The sequence below is a fragment of the Athene cunicularia genome, assembly GCF_003259725.1.
Source record: "Athene cunicularia isolate RWA chromosome 1 unlocalized genomic scaffold, athCun1 chr1_part1, whole genome shotgun sequence".
Taxonomy (NCBI): domain Eukaryota; kingdom Metazoa; phylum Chordata; class Aves; order Strigiformes; family Strigidae; genus Athene; species Athene cunicularia.
Window position 1 is genome coordinate 94,723,976 of NW_020799091.1, and position 18,620 is coordinate 94,742,595.

At 41.4% G+C, this 18,620-nt stretch overlaps 1 protein-coding gene across 4 annotated transcripts in view; it reads left to right on the forward strand.

The window, feature by feature from the left end:
- PRDM15 (PR/SET domain 15) overlaps positions 1-18,620 on the forward strand; it is a 39,152-nt gene that overhangs the window by 3,050 nt on the left and 17,482 nt on the right. For 2 of the 4 annotated variants that reach the window (XM_026848560.1, XM_026848576.1), the window contains exons 2-13: positions 309-344; positions 958-1,003; positions 4,362-4,455; positions 8,200-8,353; positions 9,190-9,442; positions 10,625-10,747; positions 13,132-13,230; positions 13,995-14,219; positions 14,882-15,017; positions 16,096-16,277; positions 16,915-17,009; positions 17,945-18,032. In XM_026848560.1, the coding sequence (XP_026704361.1) occupies positions 967-1,003; positions 4,362-4,455; positions 8,200-8,353; positions 9,190-9,442; positions 10,625-10,747; positions 13,132-13,230; positions 13,995-14,219; positions 14,882-15,017; positions 16,096-16,277; positions 16,915-17,009; positions 17,945-18,032 (1,486 nt within the window). In that variant the 5' untranslated portion in view covers positions 309-344; positions 958-966. Of the gene's footprint in view, positions 1-308; positions 345-957; positions 1,004-4,361; positions 4,456-8,199; positions 8,354-9,189; positions 9,443-10,624; positions 10,748-13,131; positions 13,231-13,994; positions 14,220-14,881; positions 15,018-16,095; positions 16,278-16,914; positions 17,010-17,944; positions 18,033-18,620 lie in introns of those variants that run through there. The other 2 variants (XM_026848569.1, XM_026848583.1) reach the window with 2 other exon arrangements.

Below are 18,620 nucleotides of genomic sequence, written 5' to 3' on the forward strand. Positions count from 1 at the left end.
TGCTGTTTCTGCAACCTCACATTCTCTCTTAGACTTGGGTCGTGATCTTCGCATTGCTTTGCCTCTTACTGGGGCATTGGGAAAATTGCTTATTTGAAGAGGAAAGCCTTTTCATTGTTAGATAAGGGAAAACTATTTTCTAGATCCTGCTTGTGTCCTGATCTTAGCTATACATAATCAGACTACTAGCCAGCCATAATTTCGATTGTCCAGACATCATTGAGGAGCAATAGTGTTTATGCAAGTTTTTAATACATATTGCTAGAACTGATTTATAAAAGTGAATATAGATTTTCCTTATTTTACAGGTGAAAGCAAATTGGTGAGTTACCATTTCATGGAAGGTCAGTGACAGAGACAGGATTTGTTTTCCCAGGTTTTCTGATGCTCATTACCACAGTATACCTTTGCCTTTGGAACAAATCTGTGATTGTATCTGCAATTTTTAGGTTACTAAGATTATTGTCTTTATTAAATAAGTAAACTGCCCTTCAGAGATAATTTTTTAACCTACTGTTCAATAAAATGCTTCCCTGAGCCAGGTGGGCCTTGTTTCTGCAGTGGTTGTTGCTGGCTTGCATGAGTCCTCTGGCCCTGCTTGTTCTGAGGCTCCACAGGAGCTTATAGCAGGGGACACCCAGGAACGGCTGGAGGTTGGCGAGAGGAGGGATGGGGAATGGCACGAGACAGCATTGCCTCAGAGAGAAATGCTTAAGAACATACAGACATTTAGGCTTCTTGGTAGTTATTTCAAAAATACATGTAATGATACAGCAGTCACTTGGGGATTTTTAGCAACTTTAATTTCTTTACCTTTCCATTGATACTCCTGCAGGGGCAGTAACATGTTTGGGTGTGCTCTGGGTCAGTCAGCATCATTACTCTGTAGAGGGATGTTTCAGTAATACAAAAAGTAAATGTCATTCAGAACTAACTTCATCTTTTGTATTTTGGCAGGTTTAAAAAATGGCTGAAGATGGCAGTGATGAGATTATGTTTATTTGTAAGTATTAGAAGGGAAATGATACAACTTTCATGATGTGACTCGTCTACTTGGGATGTTTGAAATTAAAGACTAAAACAGACAAAGTTTTTATTTAAAAAAATATTTATGTAAAGGAAGCTCCGACAGTTTATGGAGGAGTAGAGAGAAGGTTGCTCACTTTAAGCATACACGTTCTCCTGGTTTTGTTGGCAAACACACAGAGAGACCTCTGAATATGAGTTAGCGGAACAGCTTTTTCATGGTTGAAGTAAGTGAGATTGAAGGCCTATCACTAGTCCAAGTTCTTTGTTTATACAGCCAGTTTTAGCAACCAGGGGTGTCTGTGGGGAACTCTGACCTCTAGCCTGAGTTGAAGATCTGTAGGTTCATTATTCTTTCTGGACAAGCCCAGTCTGAGATGCACAGACTGCCCTGACAAATGTCACTCATGGCATTCACCATGTTTTCTTGTGGCCCTGTGGCTGGGCCTGTGCTTCACGCAGCTTGACTTTGTGGTTTTCCTCCTATGTAACCCTGTGTGTCAGACTGGGCTCCATGACCTGGGATCTGAACTCATGGGGTCATGGTATGTGAAGAGAGGCTGCAGTGGTGGTGTGTCCAGGGAGTATGATGGGCAGTGTCCCATGCTTGATGGAGCTTGGCTAGTAGGCTTGTTTCCTTGTGACATAACAGCTCGCAGCCTCTCCTTTGTCATCAGACTGCACATGCAGGATCTGGTGTTACTGTGGAAAAAAGTTAAGAGATGTGGAGTTCACTCGCCTACTCGTATGAGCAGAGAGGGCCTGGATATTGTAGATCCAATCTGAGAAGAGCAGAACGGAGCATATGTCTTTGGTGGTATGAAACCACATATTCCTGATGGCTCCACAGCTGTGCATAAACCTTATGGCAACTATATCAGAAAGTTCTACTTTTCCCTCCATCACAGATTCACCAGATTTTCTTCAAAAGTAGTGTTGACTCAGTAGGCATTTTTATTGAGTTGCAGATACCAGTAGTGAAGTTACCTTATCTTCCCCTTCGTAAGAAAACCCTGTTGGATAGCAACAAGGATGGGGATGTGATACCATTCTCTAATTGCAGAGATAGGTGTCACACAACACGATTTTCCCCCTTCCAGCGGAGGCTGTGGTCATGGAATTTCTTGAGCTTTCTTGTGTTCTCTGTAAGTTTTTCCCATGGGAAATGGGAACTGCTTATGTTCTGAAAAAGTGAGTTGATATAAATGATACTCTGCACTCTCATAGTTAACAACGAATATATATTTCATAGACATCAGAGAGTTTTGGAATATTTTTTATAGGGGTCTGTGAATGTACTCCCCCCAGGGTATTCTACTGTTTATCCCATGTTTAGTTTTGTATTTCTCCTGTGGCTGTAATCTCTTGAAAGTGTCGCATATGGTGAGTGTAAGAGCCTTAGGGAATGTCTGCTGTAAGGCATCCTTTAGATTTTGTGAGGTGTGCCACACAATGTCAGTATTGCATTCCCCATGCTTTGATCATTCATCCACAAAGGAGTGAGAAATGTGTCGCTTACTCCTGTAGGTAGATTCGGACAATGCTGTCTGGACTTTGTTGAACCTATGCAGTGGGTATCTCTGCAGAAGTGAGGAGTGCCTAGGTGCAGTTGAAAGATAAGGGTAATGATGAAGTACTTCGTTTCCTTTGGCAGCAAAGCCCATTAAAGAAGCTGTTGCTCTGGCTATGCCTTCCTGTCCCTGTTGGGTTATGACAAGCCTTTGTGGATGATAATCCAGTTCTTTTCAGCAGTCTGGTTTACACATTGCTCTGTGGCTCCTTCACCCTCTCTGGTTTTGGAAATTTGTATTTAGCTCAGATTATTTCAGTAATGTTAAAGCACAGTGTGAGCTACAGGCACACCTAAGGCGGGGGGGTATGGTAACAGTGTAGGATTGTGGGAGGCCATTTGGCTGTAGGCTTAGTTTTGATGCTGTGTGGATAGCACCTGCCCACTGGTCTTTTCCTGTGATACAGCTATCTGGTGCTGTACAAAAAACTGGACTGGGAAATTCGTTCAGCTGAAAAATAAACTGATGGGAAAATTTGGTTGTTTTATTCCCTGATTCACCAGAAGGCAGCACAAACAGCTGTAAGGAAGCAGTGACCAGGCTTGGGGGTTGCACGAGCTGGTGCTGCCGTTTGTCAAATGTATGTGGATTTTTCACTGCTAAGCTGTTTTTGTTGCCAGAAAAGGAAACAGCATGGAGCTGTGCATTGTAGCTTGGAATCCTTTTTCCACCTCTTAGAATAAATCCTTTCGTTAGTTCACTGGGGCAAATACTGGGAGGCAGAGGTTTCCAGTTAGGAGTACAGACTAGCTTTACCAGAGGAGGTATACCCTGCAATGACATGACTTTTATCTTGTTCTCTTCCCAAACAAGGTGTAACCACCCTCTGCTTTGCATCCTTACTGAGGTTACCTGACTCGCCCTCATGAGCATGGAGCACAGATGGAAATTGCACTATAGGAATATAACCCCCGTGAGGTGATGACTTCTTAAGCTGCATCAGCAGCTGACCAGGCAGGGCAGTTTGACAGCTGGTTTTCGCAGTGAAGCAATGTATATGCATTTGAAATCCTGTTAAGTTGGCTTATTTTAGAAAGCCTCTAATTATCCTGGTCTGAAAATTGTTTCTTAGGAACCATTCAGTTCTGGGTAATATATAGCCACTTAAACTAAAAGTTAGCTTGGGTAAGCTGACAGCGAGTTAAGAAGTGGCCAAAGTATACGGTGCAGTCAGCTGACTTGTTTGGAAAGGTACCAGCAGGTATCTTGGAGGTATCTCTCCCTGCACCGTGGGTGAGAAGTGTGAGCAGGCTAGGTGTGGCTCTGGGTGGAGCTGGGCTCCCACAGTGTGCTCGTGCCCTGCTGAGGCCCTGTGCCCATTCTGTTGCTGGTACTGGGTTTATGCCTCCTGTCACTAAAAAGACCACACTACCCAATATGTTCCTAAGCCTGGGTTTTGTTGAAGGTAGTGATGTGGTTTTCTGTAGCTGCTAGATGTTATGGCACTTTATCTGAAGAATAATGCTATCTGTAAGCAGAATATTTACTGTGGATATAAGGCAATTATTTTCCTTTGAGAGTTTAAACAATTGTCTTTCTGATAGTACTGATCACAGTGTGTGTTACCTGACCTACACAGGTGCCAGCTATCAACTTGATGTTCAATTATGCATGTTCTTTTAGGCAACATAAATAAACATCTGCCTCTATATGTATGTATTTTGTCTGGTGCTAGATTTTGTATTTGGTCCTTGAAAGGAAGAGGCAGCTATCTTACAAAAGTGTTTTCGTCAACCTTCCTGTATGCTGTCTGCTTCCTTGCAGGGTGCGAGGACTGTAGGCAGTACCATGATTCAGAGTGTCCTGAACTAGGCCCAGTGGTGACAGTCAAAGACTCCTTTGTGCTGAGCAGAGCAAGGTAAGGAACGTTTGTGTTAGTTCTGACTAGCCCAACACCCATGTTCTTTAAAGCATATTTGCTGTTTAATGGGTGTCACGCTGACAGCTGAGAAGTGAAGTCCCAATCTGTAGAAAGTACATGGCTTTGATTAAATAGAAAAATTGATGCACTCACTTAAGTGCTCTACTGAATGGAAGCCAAAAAATAACTTGCTGCTCATCAGAACTTGGCTTTTTTGTGGAGGTTTCTGGCAAAAAGTCAGATAGTGCCATATGGGGTGATGATTTCTGTCTTGGTCGGGTACCTGCAACTTTTCCCCTCAGATGTACCGTATTAGTTTCAGAGAAACCTGTGAGGATTTCTCATTCATGTGAATGGTTGTGTCCTCCTGCTTGGTATAACCTCTGTAGTTCCTTCACTGAGAAGCAAACCAAGTTGTTCTCATCATTGTGAGTCTTTATGAATGATTAGGGATAATGCTTCTGTCAGAAGATCTGTGACAGCACAGCAGAAACATTTGTGCTTGTCAAAAGACATAAATAGTCTAAATCTAGTTAGGAGAAAACAACACTGAGTAGTGATTTTTACAGAGAAAGGCAATCAGGCATTGTCAGCAAAACTTGTATTAAGGTATAAAATGGAAGCCTAAGGGAAAGAAACAACTATCATGAAGACGTGGTAGAAATCCAAAAAGGGAAGAGAGTTCAAATGGCTTCATGTATTATATAATGTGCTTATGGCTTCCATATTTCTTCTTGGGAAGTCATGGACAGCAAACATGGTTATGTGGGCAGCTAGTCTGAGGCATGCTTGCTGTGCAGGTGGTACTGTGTATTCCCAGGATCAACTTTGTAACAAATATTGAACATACTGGGTCTGACCCCTCTCTGCCTGGGCAGGATGCTCTTGGTGTCCCACAGTGTACACTGGCCCTTACGTGTGCAGGAGCTGTAGCCATTTTTCTGGGCCTTCCCAGGAAGAAGCTCCCTGCAGCTCCTGCCAAGCACCACCTTCCTGTACCTGGAAACCTGCCTGAATGATCCCCTGCAGCAAATGTTAATGGGGGCTCCTGGCTTAACAGAACTGACACTAACCTCTAAATAGAAACTGGTTACAGAGATGCTTTCCTCACACAGGGGAACTGGGCAGTGCAGTAAGCCCATACTAAACAGATTTGATGACAAGTTAAACTATTATTTCTTGCCTTTTTTCTTTTTTCTTTTTTTTGTCTCACAATTTAACGCTTTTATTTATTTGTACAGTGGAGAATTACCATAGTCCAGATGTTCCGACTGTATATGTTTGCAAATATGGCGCATGCACTGGTTTTCAGCCTTTTTTTTGACATGCAGATGCTAAGTGTTCCCTAGTGGAAGTGTAGGCTGCTGGATAGTGGATTTGAAAGCAGAGTTTTTAAGTGGCCATGTTACAGAAAAATATATTTATTTTCCTGAAGAATTTACAATTGAAAGCATTCAAGATAAGAAAGGGAAAGAAGAAATATAATTGCAGCCTTTATTTTACATCTGGGGAATAGTAGCTGAGAGAGTGAGTTGTCTGAGATTGAGTGCAAGTCTAACCACAAACTGGATATGAATCTCTTAAAAACCAGTCTAGTGCTTAACCACCTGATTGTTGTTTCCTCTGTCCTACTGAAAAGATAAAATGGATGCTTTATGGTTAGAAAAGAAGTGTTAAGAAAGATCTTCTGAACTTCTTTGTCTCTAACATTTCATATTCTGTTATGAAAACTGAAAGCATTTGTGCAATTCATTTGCTTATCACTGTAATTTTAGTCTTTTTGTATTTCTCTTCATCTAGACAGGAAAGTGGATCTGCCAGCGTCAGCTTCTATAGAGTAGTCAGTAGCCTGTCTGATTATTTTTAGCTTTTAATCTGTTAGCATACATGTGAAAAAAGGGTTGCATTTGGTGTCTGTAAAACCAATATGGTGGTTCCAGTTGTATGATTTTCTGGGAAGGCCTTCTCTGTGTATTTCATGTAATAACAATATTTACTACATATAGTTCTTCTCAGAAGCTTGTTTGGTAAATGAGAGGGGCTGGGAGCACACAAGCACTTGTGATCAATGTATCAATGTTTGTAATAAGGGAGCTAGAAGACAGGAAGGAAACTTCCAGGACTTTCATCTTAAGGGCTATGATCTGCATAAGTATTTAAGTTTTAATTTGGGGAGGGATATAGGTTATTTTTTAAAATAAGCATGATCATAACTAAAGGTTTGTAGAGTCATAGGATAATTCATTTTGGAATAGATCTCAGGATATTCCAGTGAAAACTAACATCTAGGCTGGACTGCTTATTTTTCATTTTTATGCTTATTTTCTCTTCTGCGTTTGCCATGAGCCTCTGGGAAGAGCCTGACTCCTCCATCTGAGTGACATCCTTCTAGGTGTACACAGGTGGCTCTTTGGGACCCCACAGCCATCTCTTCTCCAGACTGATCAGGCTCTGCCTCCCCAGATTCTCCTCACAGGGTGACTGCTTTAGCCCTTGACCATCCTGGTGCTCCTCCCCTGAGCTCACTCCAGTTTGTCAGTGTCTTTCCCATACTGGACGCCCAAAACAGGAGGCAATAGATAGACAGGATCTAGCAAGTGCAAAGCAGGGGGGGGACACAGTCACTTGCCTCAATCAGTTGGCTGTTCCTGTTCATACCATCCAGCATGCGTTTGACCCCCTTTGCTGCTGGGACATGCTGTGGCCTCATGTCCAGCTTGCTGCCCACCACGACCCCAGCATCTTTCTCCCCAGTGATGTTACTGACTAGGGTTCTTCCTTCCCAGGTGCAGGATTTTGCATTTGTCCTTGGAATTTCATGTCGTTCCTGTCAGTGTATCTCTCCAGGCTATCCAGGTCTCTCTGGATAGCAGTCCTGCCCTCAGACATATAGACTGTGTCCCCCAGTTAGTGTGATCTGTAAACTGGGTGAGAGTGCACTCCATTGCCCCTTCTAGGTTGTCGATGAAGATGTTAAACAGTGCAGGTTCCAGCACAGACCTCTGTAGTGCCACAGTTGTGGCCTCCAGGTGTAAAGAACCATTGACCGTGATTCTTTAAGACTTGAATGTATTCATCCAGACCATGACATCCTAGTTTGGATACAGAGATAGTGTTGAAAGCCTTACTTAAGTCAGTGGAAATTATGTACGCTGCTCTTCCCTCATCCACAATCCTGGTAATTTTAGACTGGAAGGAAAACATTTTGTCAGGCATCAGTTGCCCTTAATCAATTCATGGTGACTGTTTCCAGTCACCTTCTCATGTGCCCATAAATATCTCCTAAAAGGTCTTGTTCCGTGATTTTCCCGGGGTCTGAAGTGAAGTCAACGGACCTGTAGTTCCTTGTGTCATCCTTTTGGCCTTTTGAAGACGGATGCAACATCTGACTTCCTTTGGTCATTGGGATCATCCCCTGATGCCCATGATCTTTCCAGGATGGTAGAGAATAGTCTCACTATGGTATTGAACTGCTCTGTCAGCACCCTCAGGTGCAGCCTGTCAGGTCCCTGGACTTAGAGGGGCTGAGCGCTCTCAAGTAATCGCTGATTTGGCCCTCCTTCACTGCTGGTAGTTGTTCTCTGTTTATAAATCCTCAAAGTTAGGGTGTTTTGATCAGAAAACTTAGCTGTCACTGGAGGTTGGAAAAATAGATGCTGATTTTTTTCTTCTACAGGTTCCTGTGGTGTTGTCCTATGTGTAACTGTGGGTTTTTTTCTCAATTCTCTCTTCCATATTTAGATCATCTCTGCCTTCTAATTTGGAGATAAGACAATTGGAAGATGGGACTGAAGGAGTGTTTGCTCTCACTCAGCTAGTGAAACGTACCCAATTTGGCCCATTTGAATCCAAGAGAGTTGCCAAGCTGGAAAAAGAATCCGTTTTTCCCCTGAAGGTAAGACAAGGGAAATGAAAAGCAATAACAAGGAGTCAGTTTTATCTGTGATTAATTTATCCTATCTAACGCTATGAGAAAAAAAACAAGTGTGTAAGGGGGTTATTTGGCACATCTTTTTGGCATGCCATATATCAGACTAGCTAAACATTCTCTGGGCAAACTACAGAAGAACCAAACTAGACTCTCGTTCTTCATGTTTGTAGTGAACATCCCCATAGGAGACAGGGCTAGGATACAGTCAGCAAAACTGATTATCTTTCACCTTCTGCATGTGGTGATACGAGGTACAATGGCTATGGCAGTTCATTTCAGTTGTTTGAATGAGTTTCTTCAATTCGATTGTATTTGCTTAATGAGTGACTTATGCATTAGTTTTATGGAACATACAAATTTATTTTTTTTTCTGTCTGGCATTTTGGTAGGAAAAATGCTATGGTAAAAATTGATTTCAGTCTTAGTTTTCAGTAATACCTAACTCAGAAGTAAATGATTTAGAAGTGTGACGGGCTGATGGGTGTTTCACAGCATGCTATTTGGATTCCCCTCAATTCTCCTGTATTCAGTCATTCAAATTTTGTGAGAAACTGGTGACTATAGCAAGAATTCTTAGAATAGAAGTTCAGTTTGTTCCCATCCTGCCTTTGGTAGCCTGTCTCAGACTTAATCATCTGAGGATGTGACTGATATGTGGAACATGCCTGATGCAGGCGTTGAGGCTTGCTTGGTCTCTGATGTTCATGGAATGGAAGCCATTGCAAAAGCAGAAAATAAAAATTCTTCTTAACTTTCTATTATTTGTTAGGGTTTTATTATATGCATATTTTGCTTGGCAGGTGTTCCGGAAGGATGGGCCCTCGGTATATTTTGATACCTCAAATGAAGATGATTGCAACTGGATGATGATGGTGCGACCAGCCACTGAATATGAGCATCAAAACTTAACTGCCTTCCAGCATGACAATGATATTTACTTCACCACGTCCCGGGACATCCCACCAGGAACTGAGCTGCGAGTGTGGTATGCAGCTTTTTACGCCAAAAAAATGGAAAAGCCAATGCTGAAGCAGGTCACTAGTATTGCCAATGGTATGTGTGGGGGCCTTTTTTTCCTTACTAAGGGCCCAGTCCTGATAGGGACTGATAGTCCCCTACTGTTGTAGTTGACAGTGCTCTTTATGAAATAGGCTCTGACCCTGTTAGCCTTTAGAGTCAAGCTGACCTGCATACATGCTTGCCCTACAAGAAAAAGCATAGATTCTTCACCATGATACAACTGAGTTTTTGAAAATGGATGGCCTAGTTGATGATTCAGCCTCCTCAGAGTGAACAAACCGGATAAATAGTTTTTAACTAAAGAACTGCTGGTTGCATCAGAAACATTTCTGGATAGGACAGCAAAGGAACCCAAGTGTCAGTGTAAGTCTGAACGTACATTCAGATTTGCTAAAGCTGTAGTGAAAATGTTCAGTGGTAGTGAAAACGTTTTGGTTTTGCTCAGAACTGTTAAATAGTTCTAAAAAACAACTTTTATGTGACCTTACATGGGACCCACTAGAATAAGATAAGTTCAGGAATGAACTGCTATTCCACATGTTTGCTTGTGCATTGGCAAAGAAAGGCAGCAGATTTTTTAGAATCTGAATTAGAATTGCCAGAAGTTTTTTGTTTCTCTGCACCTTCGTTTTCTTCTGCTTTTGCATTTCTACAGCTAAAAGTCATGATCCTTTAGCACTGCAAGGGCATTTTCTTTCTGCTCCTGAGTTGGGAGTACTCCCTGAATGGTATTACCACTACACTGAGTATAGTTTGGGGTGACAATTATTGGCTTGGGGAGAGGCCGTTGCCATCAACATGGTTTATGGTTGATCTTGATGGTAAGCACAGTCTTAACGTGCTACAGCTGAATCAATGTGGTTAATAGGTTTCTGAATTCTCAGAGGTTTCCAGTTGGTATTCACTGAGAGGCTTAATCTTTTTCCTCTTTAGTTTAACCTGTTCATTTATTTTTGTGTGCATATGGTTATTTTAAAATATTGTTTAGGTGCATTCTGCTTTCTCTGTTCAGCACTTTCACTATACACTCCAGAATATGAAAGGCACATTGTATGAGATTTGGGCATAAGAATGTCCTGGTTAGGACATCTTACATGAGAATGGCTTTTGCAGGCCTGCTACAAGGCAAAGTTTTCTGACTGGTTACTTCCCTCAGCACAGAACAGGAGAATCAAAGGGTCTGGAAAGTAAAGGAACTGTTTTTCCTCTCCACAGATAATTGCTTGGTAGTGATGGAATCTAATAAAGAGGGCAATAAAATCCCTTCAAAACCTTCATCTGCTGTCTTACCCCATAAAAAAACAAAGAAATCCAACATACCAGCAACTGATCCAGCAGGTATGCAAAATTGCAGTATTTTTAAGGGAGATAGAGGACAGAAACAAATCTGAAGAACTGTTAGGCGTACCACTTCTGTGCAGATGTTATGCTTATATAACTTTCAGCAAATACTAATTTGGAAATGATTTGAAAGTCTGGATTTTTGTTTTTATTTTCATGAGCATGGTGCTTAAAATACATATGCAGGTTAAAAAGTGATAGAGGTGCAAATAAACCTTTAGGAAGATGATTTTCATGAAAACAACTGTTTCTAACTTTGGAGGTGGTTAGTGTTGGGGTGGGGGCAATTGTAAAGAAAATCTTCAGACTCTGTGCAAAGTATAATCGTTCAAATAATCATGTTCTAAAAGAAGGCATGAGACTGTGAGTGTATGTAAGAACAGTGCTGTTTGGAAATGACATGAACACTGGCCATCCCCAAATTACAATAATACCAGAAGCCTGTTAGAGTTCAGACTGTTCTAGATTACAGGAACTCAAATTTAGATAAACTTATAAGCAATACGGATATTCTTGGCAAAGAACATATGGCTCAGGAAATAACTAGTTGATTATGAACCAATACCCTCCCTCCCCACCACCACCACCCCCAGCCCCATCTCTGATAAGAAGAGGACATTTGTTGAAGTCCACAGAAAATTCATCAGAAGATGCATTCATTTAACTTGGATACTCACACAGCTAAAATGTGAAGTAGTCTGGGGAGTTGTCTTTCAGTTTGGCATCACTGTTTTTTCCAGGGAGGGGAAAAACTATGAAGAATTTGAATAGCCCCTCCTACATCCTTCATCCTACTGTCTGTAAGTCCAGCTTCAATAGAAACAAAATGCTGCCTTTTATACTTTGGGAAGCCTAAAGTGTTCCCACTGCTATAGTGTTCTAGTGTTTCCAAAACAAAATATGCTTCTTTTTTTCATTCTGACTGTTTACCTTAAGTCATACAAAGCAGTTGTGAACTGACAGATCTGTGCTTCCAAGTAAACTGGTTTGCCCTGCAGCTGCCCTGGTGGCCTGAAGAAGTGAGAACATAAACAGGACCTGACTCTTCCTGGCAAACCAGTGCACAACTAGGGTTTCTAGGTTTACTGCTTGAGGCAGCTAAGGAGCAAGGGAAGTGCAGAGTCAGGGATAATTTTCCAAGACTGACTTCAGTTTTGCAGATAGTCCTTTTTCAGTTTTACTAGCCTACATGAGACAGATACAGTAGCTTACATGTGTCTTACCAGTCTGACTTCTTTTAAAGTTATGCAGAATCTTTAGGTTTGCTGGTTTTGGTCTCCTGAACAGAGCTCTCAAGATACGAAATTCTTGATGTAGCCTGTGAAGAAGGAGTCTCTGTTGCTGAATTGTCTAGTCATTTTTTATTTATTTATTACAGCATGAGTGAGATCACACCTCTGTAGTACAGAACATTGAACATAATTTATAGCAGGGAACAACCTCCCCCTCAGATAATCTTTTATGTTGGTTTACAAGCCAACAGTAGAAAGGAGGAAGTAAGTTTATCATCCCATTACAGATGGGGTCCTCAGGCAGAAAGAGATTGACTTGCTAACGATGATACAGAAAATCTGTGGCAGAAACTGAGGTACAGTTTGAATCTCTGTGCTGCCATTCACTTAACCTAATTTCAGTGTCATCCTCCTCCTCCCGGGGAAGTCTTGTAGACTCTGAAATATTCAGTTTTGTGTGTAACAGAAAAATCTCTGAACCAGTCCAGATTTATCAGATCTTCTTGACAAATTCAGACATATCATCCAAGGACTTAAAGGCAATGGACTGTGAACAGAGTAACCATTTTCCTCTTTTCTTTTTTTTTTTTCCATTCCATTTTCCCCCTAATTTCTTCTTTACTTTCTTTTTCTGGTGTGAGGTGATATGCTAATTAAAATATGAATATGGTGGTTTCATAGAACATTTAATTAATGACACCACTCAAAACCAGATTTTCGTTGTCCTCACCCTTACTTCTGCTAATCCAGATGTTCTTACTCTGCAATGCTCTTCACAAAGAGCAAGGAGGCTTCTGCTTCTGTCCTCAGCTGACCCAGAATAGGACTGGTAACCCCACTTTTAAATGTGCTGAAAATTGCTTTATATTGCAACTTTGATAATCACAGTTCTTTAGAAAGTGATAAAGGGACCCTCAAGACTTTACAGGAGCACTAATATTCTCTTCCGGCATAATTTAGTTTCTGTTCTGATGTGTCAAGTGTTCCTGTTTGGAAAATTCTGAAGTAGTACCAGCTGCCTCTGTGGGCCTCTTACTGCTTAAATTGTAACTTGTGATACCCAGGGAGTTATTGCAAGATAAACAAAGCTACAGGGATTTACCACCTTCTCATTTTCAAACCTTTTCAGTATTTCTTCTTGTGATTTAGTGAACACTCCAGAAGGCAGTGGAGCTGCAGAAGCAGAGTCCAGCCAGTGGGCTTGTAAAGTGTGTTCTTTGGCTTTCCAGGAGCCTCAGATGCTGACAGGTAAGAAGTGCTAGAGATTAATGAGAGAGTGCTGAGAAGCATCAAGAGAATTCTGCTCTTTCAGAGCAGGGCACTGTGAAGCCATACCCTGTCCATGATGCAGTAGGATAAAGGTTTTAATTTTTGTGTTCCTTTAAGAAAAGAGTAGTGGGGAAAGTAAAACAGTGATATTTTGGATGTAGCAGTGGTCAATCTCTGGGCAAACAACTGTGATGTGGAATCTAGAAGAAATAAAACTGTTGTCTAGGTGTTAGGAATATCAAAGGTGGGGAACTGCATGAGCAGTGTATAATGTTAGTGGTGCCAGCTTATACTTAGTGATATTGTCTGTCTGGTCTTTATGGCACAGATTTAGTAAAGATAATGGAAAACTTTTTTTTTCTGCATTTCGTTTGCAGCTATTTTATGCAGTTTTCAAAAGAATTTTGTACATTTAAGAGCTGTGACCATTTGATTAACTATTTTTGAAAAGGGGACTTAGGCTACTAAGTAACTTGGGCATTTGGAAAAATGTACCCATTATCAGGGGGCACAACATTTTTCCAGTGATATCTAACAAATCTCTTAAAAAATTCAGTCCCTAGGAGTAATTGTTTCAATGTTTAATAGACTGTATGCTATTTAGTAAGATATCGTGACTGCTTTTGAAATAATTGGGAGTCTCTGCTAAGTGAGGTTGACCTGATGGATAGGCTTCAGCTGGATTGAGTATTTCATGACAGGTTCTTTCCTCCTTACTCTCTTGTTCTTTCCTATCCACACAGAGCACTTGCTGAGTCACCTGGAACAAGCTAAAGGTGCCCCCCAAACCAGCCAAAATGAGGCTGTTGCAGAGAAAGCAGCAGAGGCTCCCACTGTGGATCAGCCAGTGATTTGTGATGCAGCCAGTGCCAGTACAGACTCAAGGAGGAAGGCCAGGCGGGGAAGAAAGCCCAGAACAGCAAAAGCAGAAACGCCTCTTGTTGTTATCGAAGAGAAAGATTCTGCAGGTGAAACAAAACTTAAGAAAATGCCAGCATCTCTTGCCTCATACGTCTGTATTGATACCTTCTCAGAAAGGCCTAAAACATAGCACAGAGACAAGATGGATGTTTTTAGTTATATCACTGAAGCAGACTTTGTTAATAATCTCTGAGGGCCTTGTATATGCTAAATGTTGCAGCACCTACACTTAGATTACCTGCATTTTTCTGTGACGGTTTTAGTAATAGAGGGGCCCAAAGAAACACACCTGCTTAGCTTTTTGCAAGAAGGAACAGGAGACAAAGCATCCTCCCTCTCAAGAGGAGATACTTTCCTCTCGGTGCCTTAAGGTTTATTCTTGAAAGGGACTTTTTTTCAGGGCCTTGAGTTTTTTTAAGATAAGTTCTAGTAGGAAATTTCATGATGTATAGTCAACTGACTCCTTTGTGATAGGATGAAAAGGTAAGAAATTAGGCCTTCATAAGAGACGTTAGCTACATCTTATTTTTTCTTCAGTGCCCACACTCTCTGCAAGTGCTACCTACTCACTAGCAATCCATAATTTGTCATTGACAAATAACATGCATGTGAACAAATAATGTGTTCAGTGCCACATCTCATCACAAATTCTGCATTTGAGGTTTTATTTCTAGCTATCTAACACTGTATTTTTATGATGTGTTTGCAGTGGAACGTGTAGCTGATGTTGTAACTGAGGTCCCACCAGAAGAGGTAGCCCTGCCTTCAGCTGCAGAAGAGAGGATTATGGAATTGGTTTTAGGAAAGATGCCTAGCACCACAAATAGCATCAGTTCAGTGACAAAGTAAGTGTTCTGGGATGCAGAATTTCCTCTTAGGCTTAATTAAGAGTACGTAGCATGTAACAGTTCTGCTCAATTTCTGAGCCCACAGATACTGTTTTTTATTAGTGTAAAATTGTGTGATGCTGCTGCTGCTACGAGAGCTGACTTTGGGTGCCACAAAGATGGCTTGTACACTGAAGGATGGTGCACAGATGGTGAGATACTGGTGGTAGAATTTTGGAGCATAACCCATGAGAATTTAATCTTCCATCATGTTACTGCTTTTATTCAGTGTGATTCCAAAAGCCTCCTGCAGCTGCAAGGTGAAATATTCAGTTGAATGTTGGTCATAAAACAGGCAAAGAGATTTTTGTGAAAAAAAAAATATGCTTACCATCGTTATTGTCTTGCTTGTCATCTTAACTCATGAATGACTTTATGTTGATTTGTGTGTGATACTTCAGATGTAGAGCAGTGAGAGGGGTAAACTTCAGTATAGCAGAACCTCAGGGAGACTCTAAATGTTACTTGATTAATTTAGATTCTTTTATGTCTTTTTGTCTTGGTAAAACTGGCTTTTAAAATTATTTTTTCTAAAATAAAGCACTTGACTTTTCAAAATTAGCTAGTAATGCTGTATGTTGAAGTCCGTAGCCATCAAAAATGCATTCCAGCGGGTGGCTGTGCTGGGAAATACAACAGTACTGCTTCTTGGCACCCCGCTGCCCTCTTCTCATACACACCTTCTGCATGCAAACTGCCAAGCTTTCTAAGCTGAAGTAGTGCTAGTGTTTTCAGAGGATAAGCAGAACAGATCCTTTATGTTCCTCTGAGGGGCCTGCAGTAAGAATCTCTGAGGCTGGTGGCTGCTGCTTTTTTTCTCGTTTGTGCTGGCTGAAGATAATTTGAAGTGAGCCACGCTCTGACTGCTGCTTCCAGGGTGTGGCCAGGAGGGTGCCTTGGCAGTGAGGAAGCTCCCAGCCCCCCTGTCCTGCCAGAAGCTGAGCATAACACTCCTCTAGCTTTTGCCAGCTGATGGGACTCTTTCTTGCAACCTGTGGGATACCTTTCAGTCCCTGCCTTTCTTTCTCTAATCCAGTAGGTTTGCTCATCACCAAAACACCATGTCCCTCAAAAGAAGTTTAATTCTCTCCAGTAGACATGGTATACGGCGGAAGCTGATAAAACAACTTGGGGAGCACAAGCGAGTCTATCAATGCAGTATCTGCAGTAAGATATTCCAGAACAGCAGCAACCTCAGCAGGCACATCCGTTCCCACGGTGGGTTTGATTTTGTCTCACTTGTGTGTTGATTTTGTCTCTCAGTGGTTCCACCTTTGAGTAGAAGAGCGAGGCTATTCTTAGATATTGGGATACACAATTTTAATAGAATTTTTTTTTTTTTCTTAACCTTTCTCTAGGGAACTCTTAGTTTTGCAGACCAAAGCATGAGAAGATAATAGTTGAAAGTTGAAATTAGAGTGTTTAAAATTTGAATTTAGGTACATATTTTAAACGTTGATGATGTGATGGTTTTTCCAAAATTGTTCTTCCATTTAAATATGTACATAGATATCAGCCCCCACCTTCACAGGCACATGGGTAACATTGTAACTGTGTAAATGTCAGTTGAGTACTTTTTAGCTTGTGATCTGCAGTTCCAGTGGTCCATGAGCTAAGGATTCTGTAATAAATAATCACTGAAAAAGGGTGGAAGAACCAAACAAAATTGTTGTCAAAATTGTTGGAAAAGGTTAAGATCCACTATTTGGATCTCCTGATTTACTAAGGCTTTTCATCACTAGCCTGTTTGTTTGCAGTTGCTTGTGCTTTGGTTTCCCCTGTCTTGCCTGGAGTTGATTATTATCAGTCGCTGACTGCTTTCTTATTTTTATTTTATCTTGATTGATCCCCTCAGGTGACAAACTATTTAAATGTGAGGAATGCGCAAAGCTGTTCAGCCGTAAAGAGAGCTTGAAGCAGCATGTTTCATACAAGCACAGCAGGAACGAAGTGAGTGGAAATGACTAGCGGGCTGTTTCTGAGGTTAGGTGAAAAGGTACAGTGAGCTTCCAGGTGCTAGCTGGGGAGCTTGGGTCAGTTACATCTGAGAGGATATGCGTGTGAGTAAGTGAAACAAAACTGACAGGGAGAGATAATACCTTCTGTTAGAACAGTTGATGAATTTGCAAAGAGCGGACAGTGCTTTTGAGCATAAAAGTCCTTTTTCCTGTCTAAATTTCTTATAGAAATTTGTTTTCAGGCATCAGTTACAGCAAGACAGTTAGCTGGACCTGCATGATGTAGAGATGAAATCTGATTTCAGTTTATGGTACTAAATAAGATTGTTCCAGTCTTGTTTGCTTGTCCTGTGTCTTTTATTCCCACCTATAGTGTCATTTAATGCATGACCTCTGTGCTGTGGGTAAAGGCTGTGTCATTAAGGGCTATGCGCACATGTGTAAACCTGCAGTGCTTACAGAAGCAGCACCATGACTGTTGGTGAGGGTCTTTCTGTGCTGCTGACATACATATATTGAGCATGCCTGTAGTTGGGCCTTATCAGTGAATATTTCCATTGCTGCTTGGCATAAAGGTCCTAAGATCTCAGATTGCTCGCATCTGTTCTGGAGTTGGAGGATGAGTCAGATTATGTCTTACTTTCTCAAAAATTCTGTCTGTGTTGGGCCGGAGGTTATCAGGAAGACTGTTACATGCACACAGGTGCATGGTTTACTTTTTGGGGTTTATTGTGTAGGGCTCAGATATAGGAGCATGGCAGAATGATACAGTGTCAGAATTTTGCATCAGTGTGTATAAAAATGTTCTGTTGAAGGAAGAAAAATTGTAAAAGACAGAAAACAGAAAAAGTAGTTGGGAATTAGAAAATCTGTCAGACATGACTTGACGTTTTCCCCACTTAAACTCTTCCTGTTTGCAATCCTCAGGTTGACAGTGAGTACCGATACAAATGCACCACCTGTGAAAAGGCCTTTCGGATAGAGAGTGCATTGGAATTCCATAACTGCAGGACAGGTGAGAATAGCTGACTGTTCTGCTGCATCTGGCATGCCCACAAATCCATCTCAGCATAGAAACTACATTTTGGTCATAATCACAACAATCAACCTGCCCCGCTTCCCTCCAAAAAAACTCTTCTTGTGATAAGAAAAGTGTAATCAGTAATCTACAGAGCAACACATCCACTTATCATCATAGAATCATAGAATACCAGGTTGGAAGGGACCTCAGGGATTGTCTGGTCCAACATTTCTTGGCAAAAAACAGTCTAGACAAGATGGCCCAGCACCCTGTCCAGCTGAAGCTTAAAAGTGTCCAATGCTGGGGAGTCCACCACTTCCCTGGGAAGATTATTCTAATATCACTGTGAAAAATTTTCCTCTTGTGTCCAATTGGAATCTCCCCAGGAGTAACTTGTACCCGTTACCCCTCATCTTTTCCATGTGACTCCTTGTAAAAAGGGAGTCTCCATCTTCTTTATAGCCACCCTTTAAATACTGGAACATGGTAATAATGTCTCCCCTAATCCTCCTCAAGGCTGAACAAACCTAGTTCTCTCAGCCTTTCTTCACATGTCAGGCTTCCCAGTGTCTTTGTGGCCCT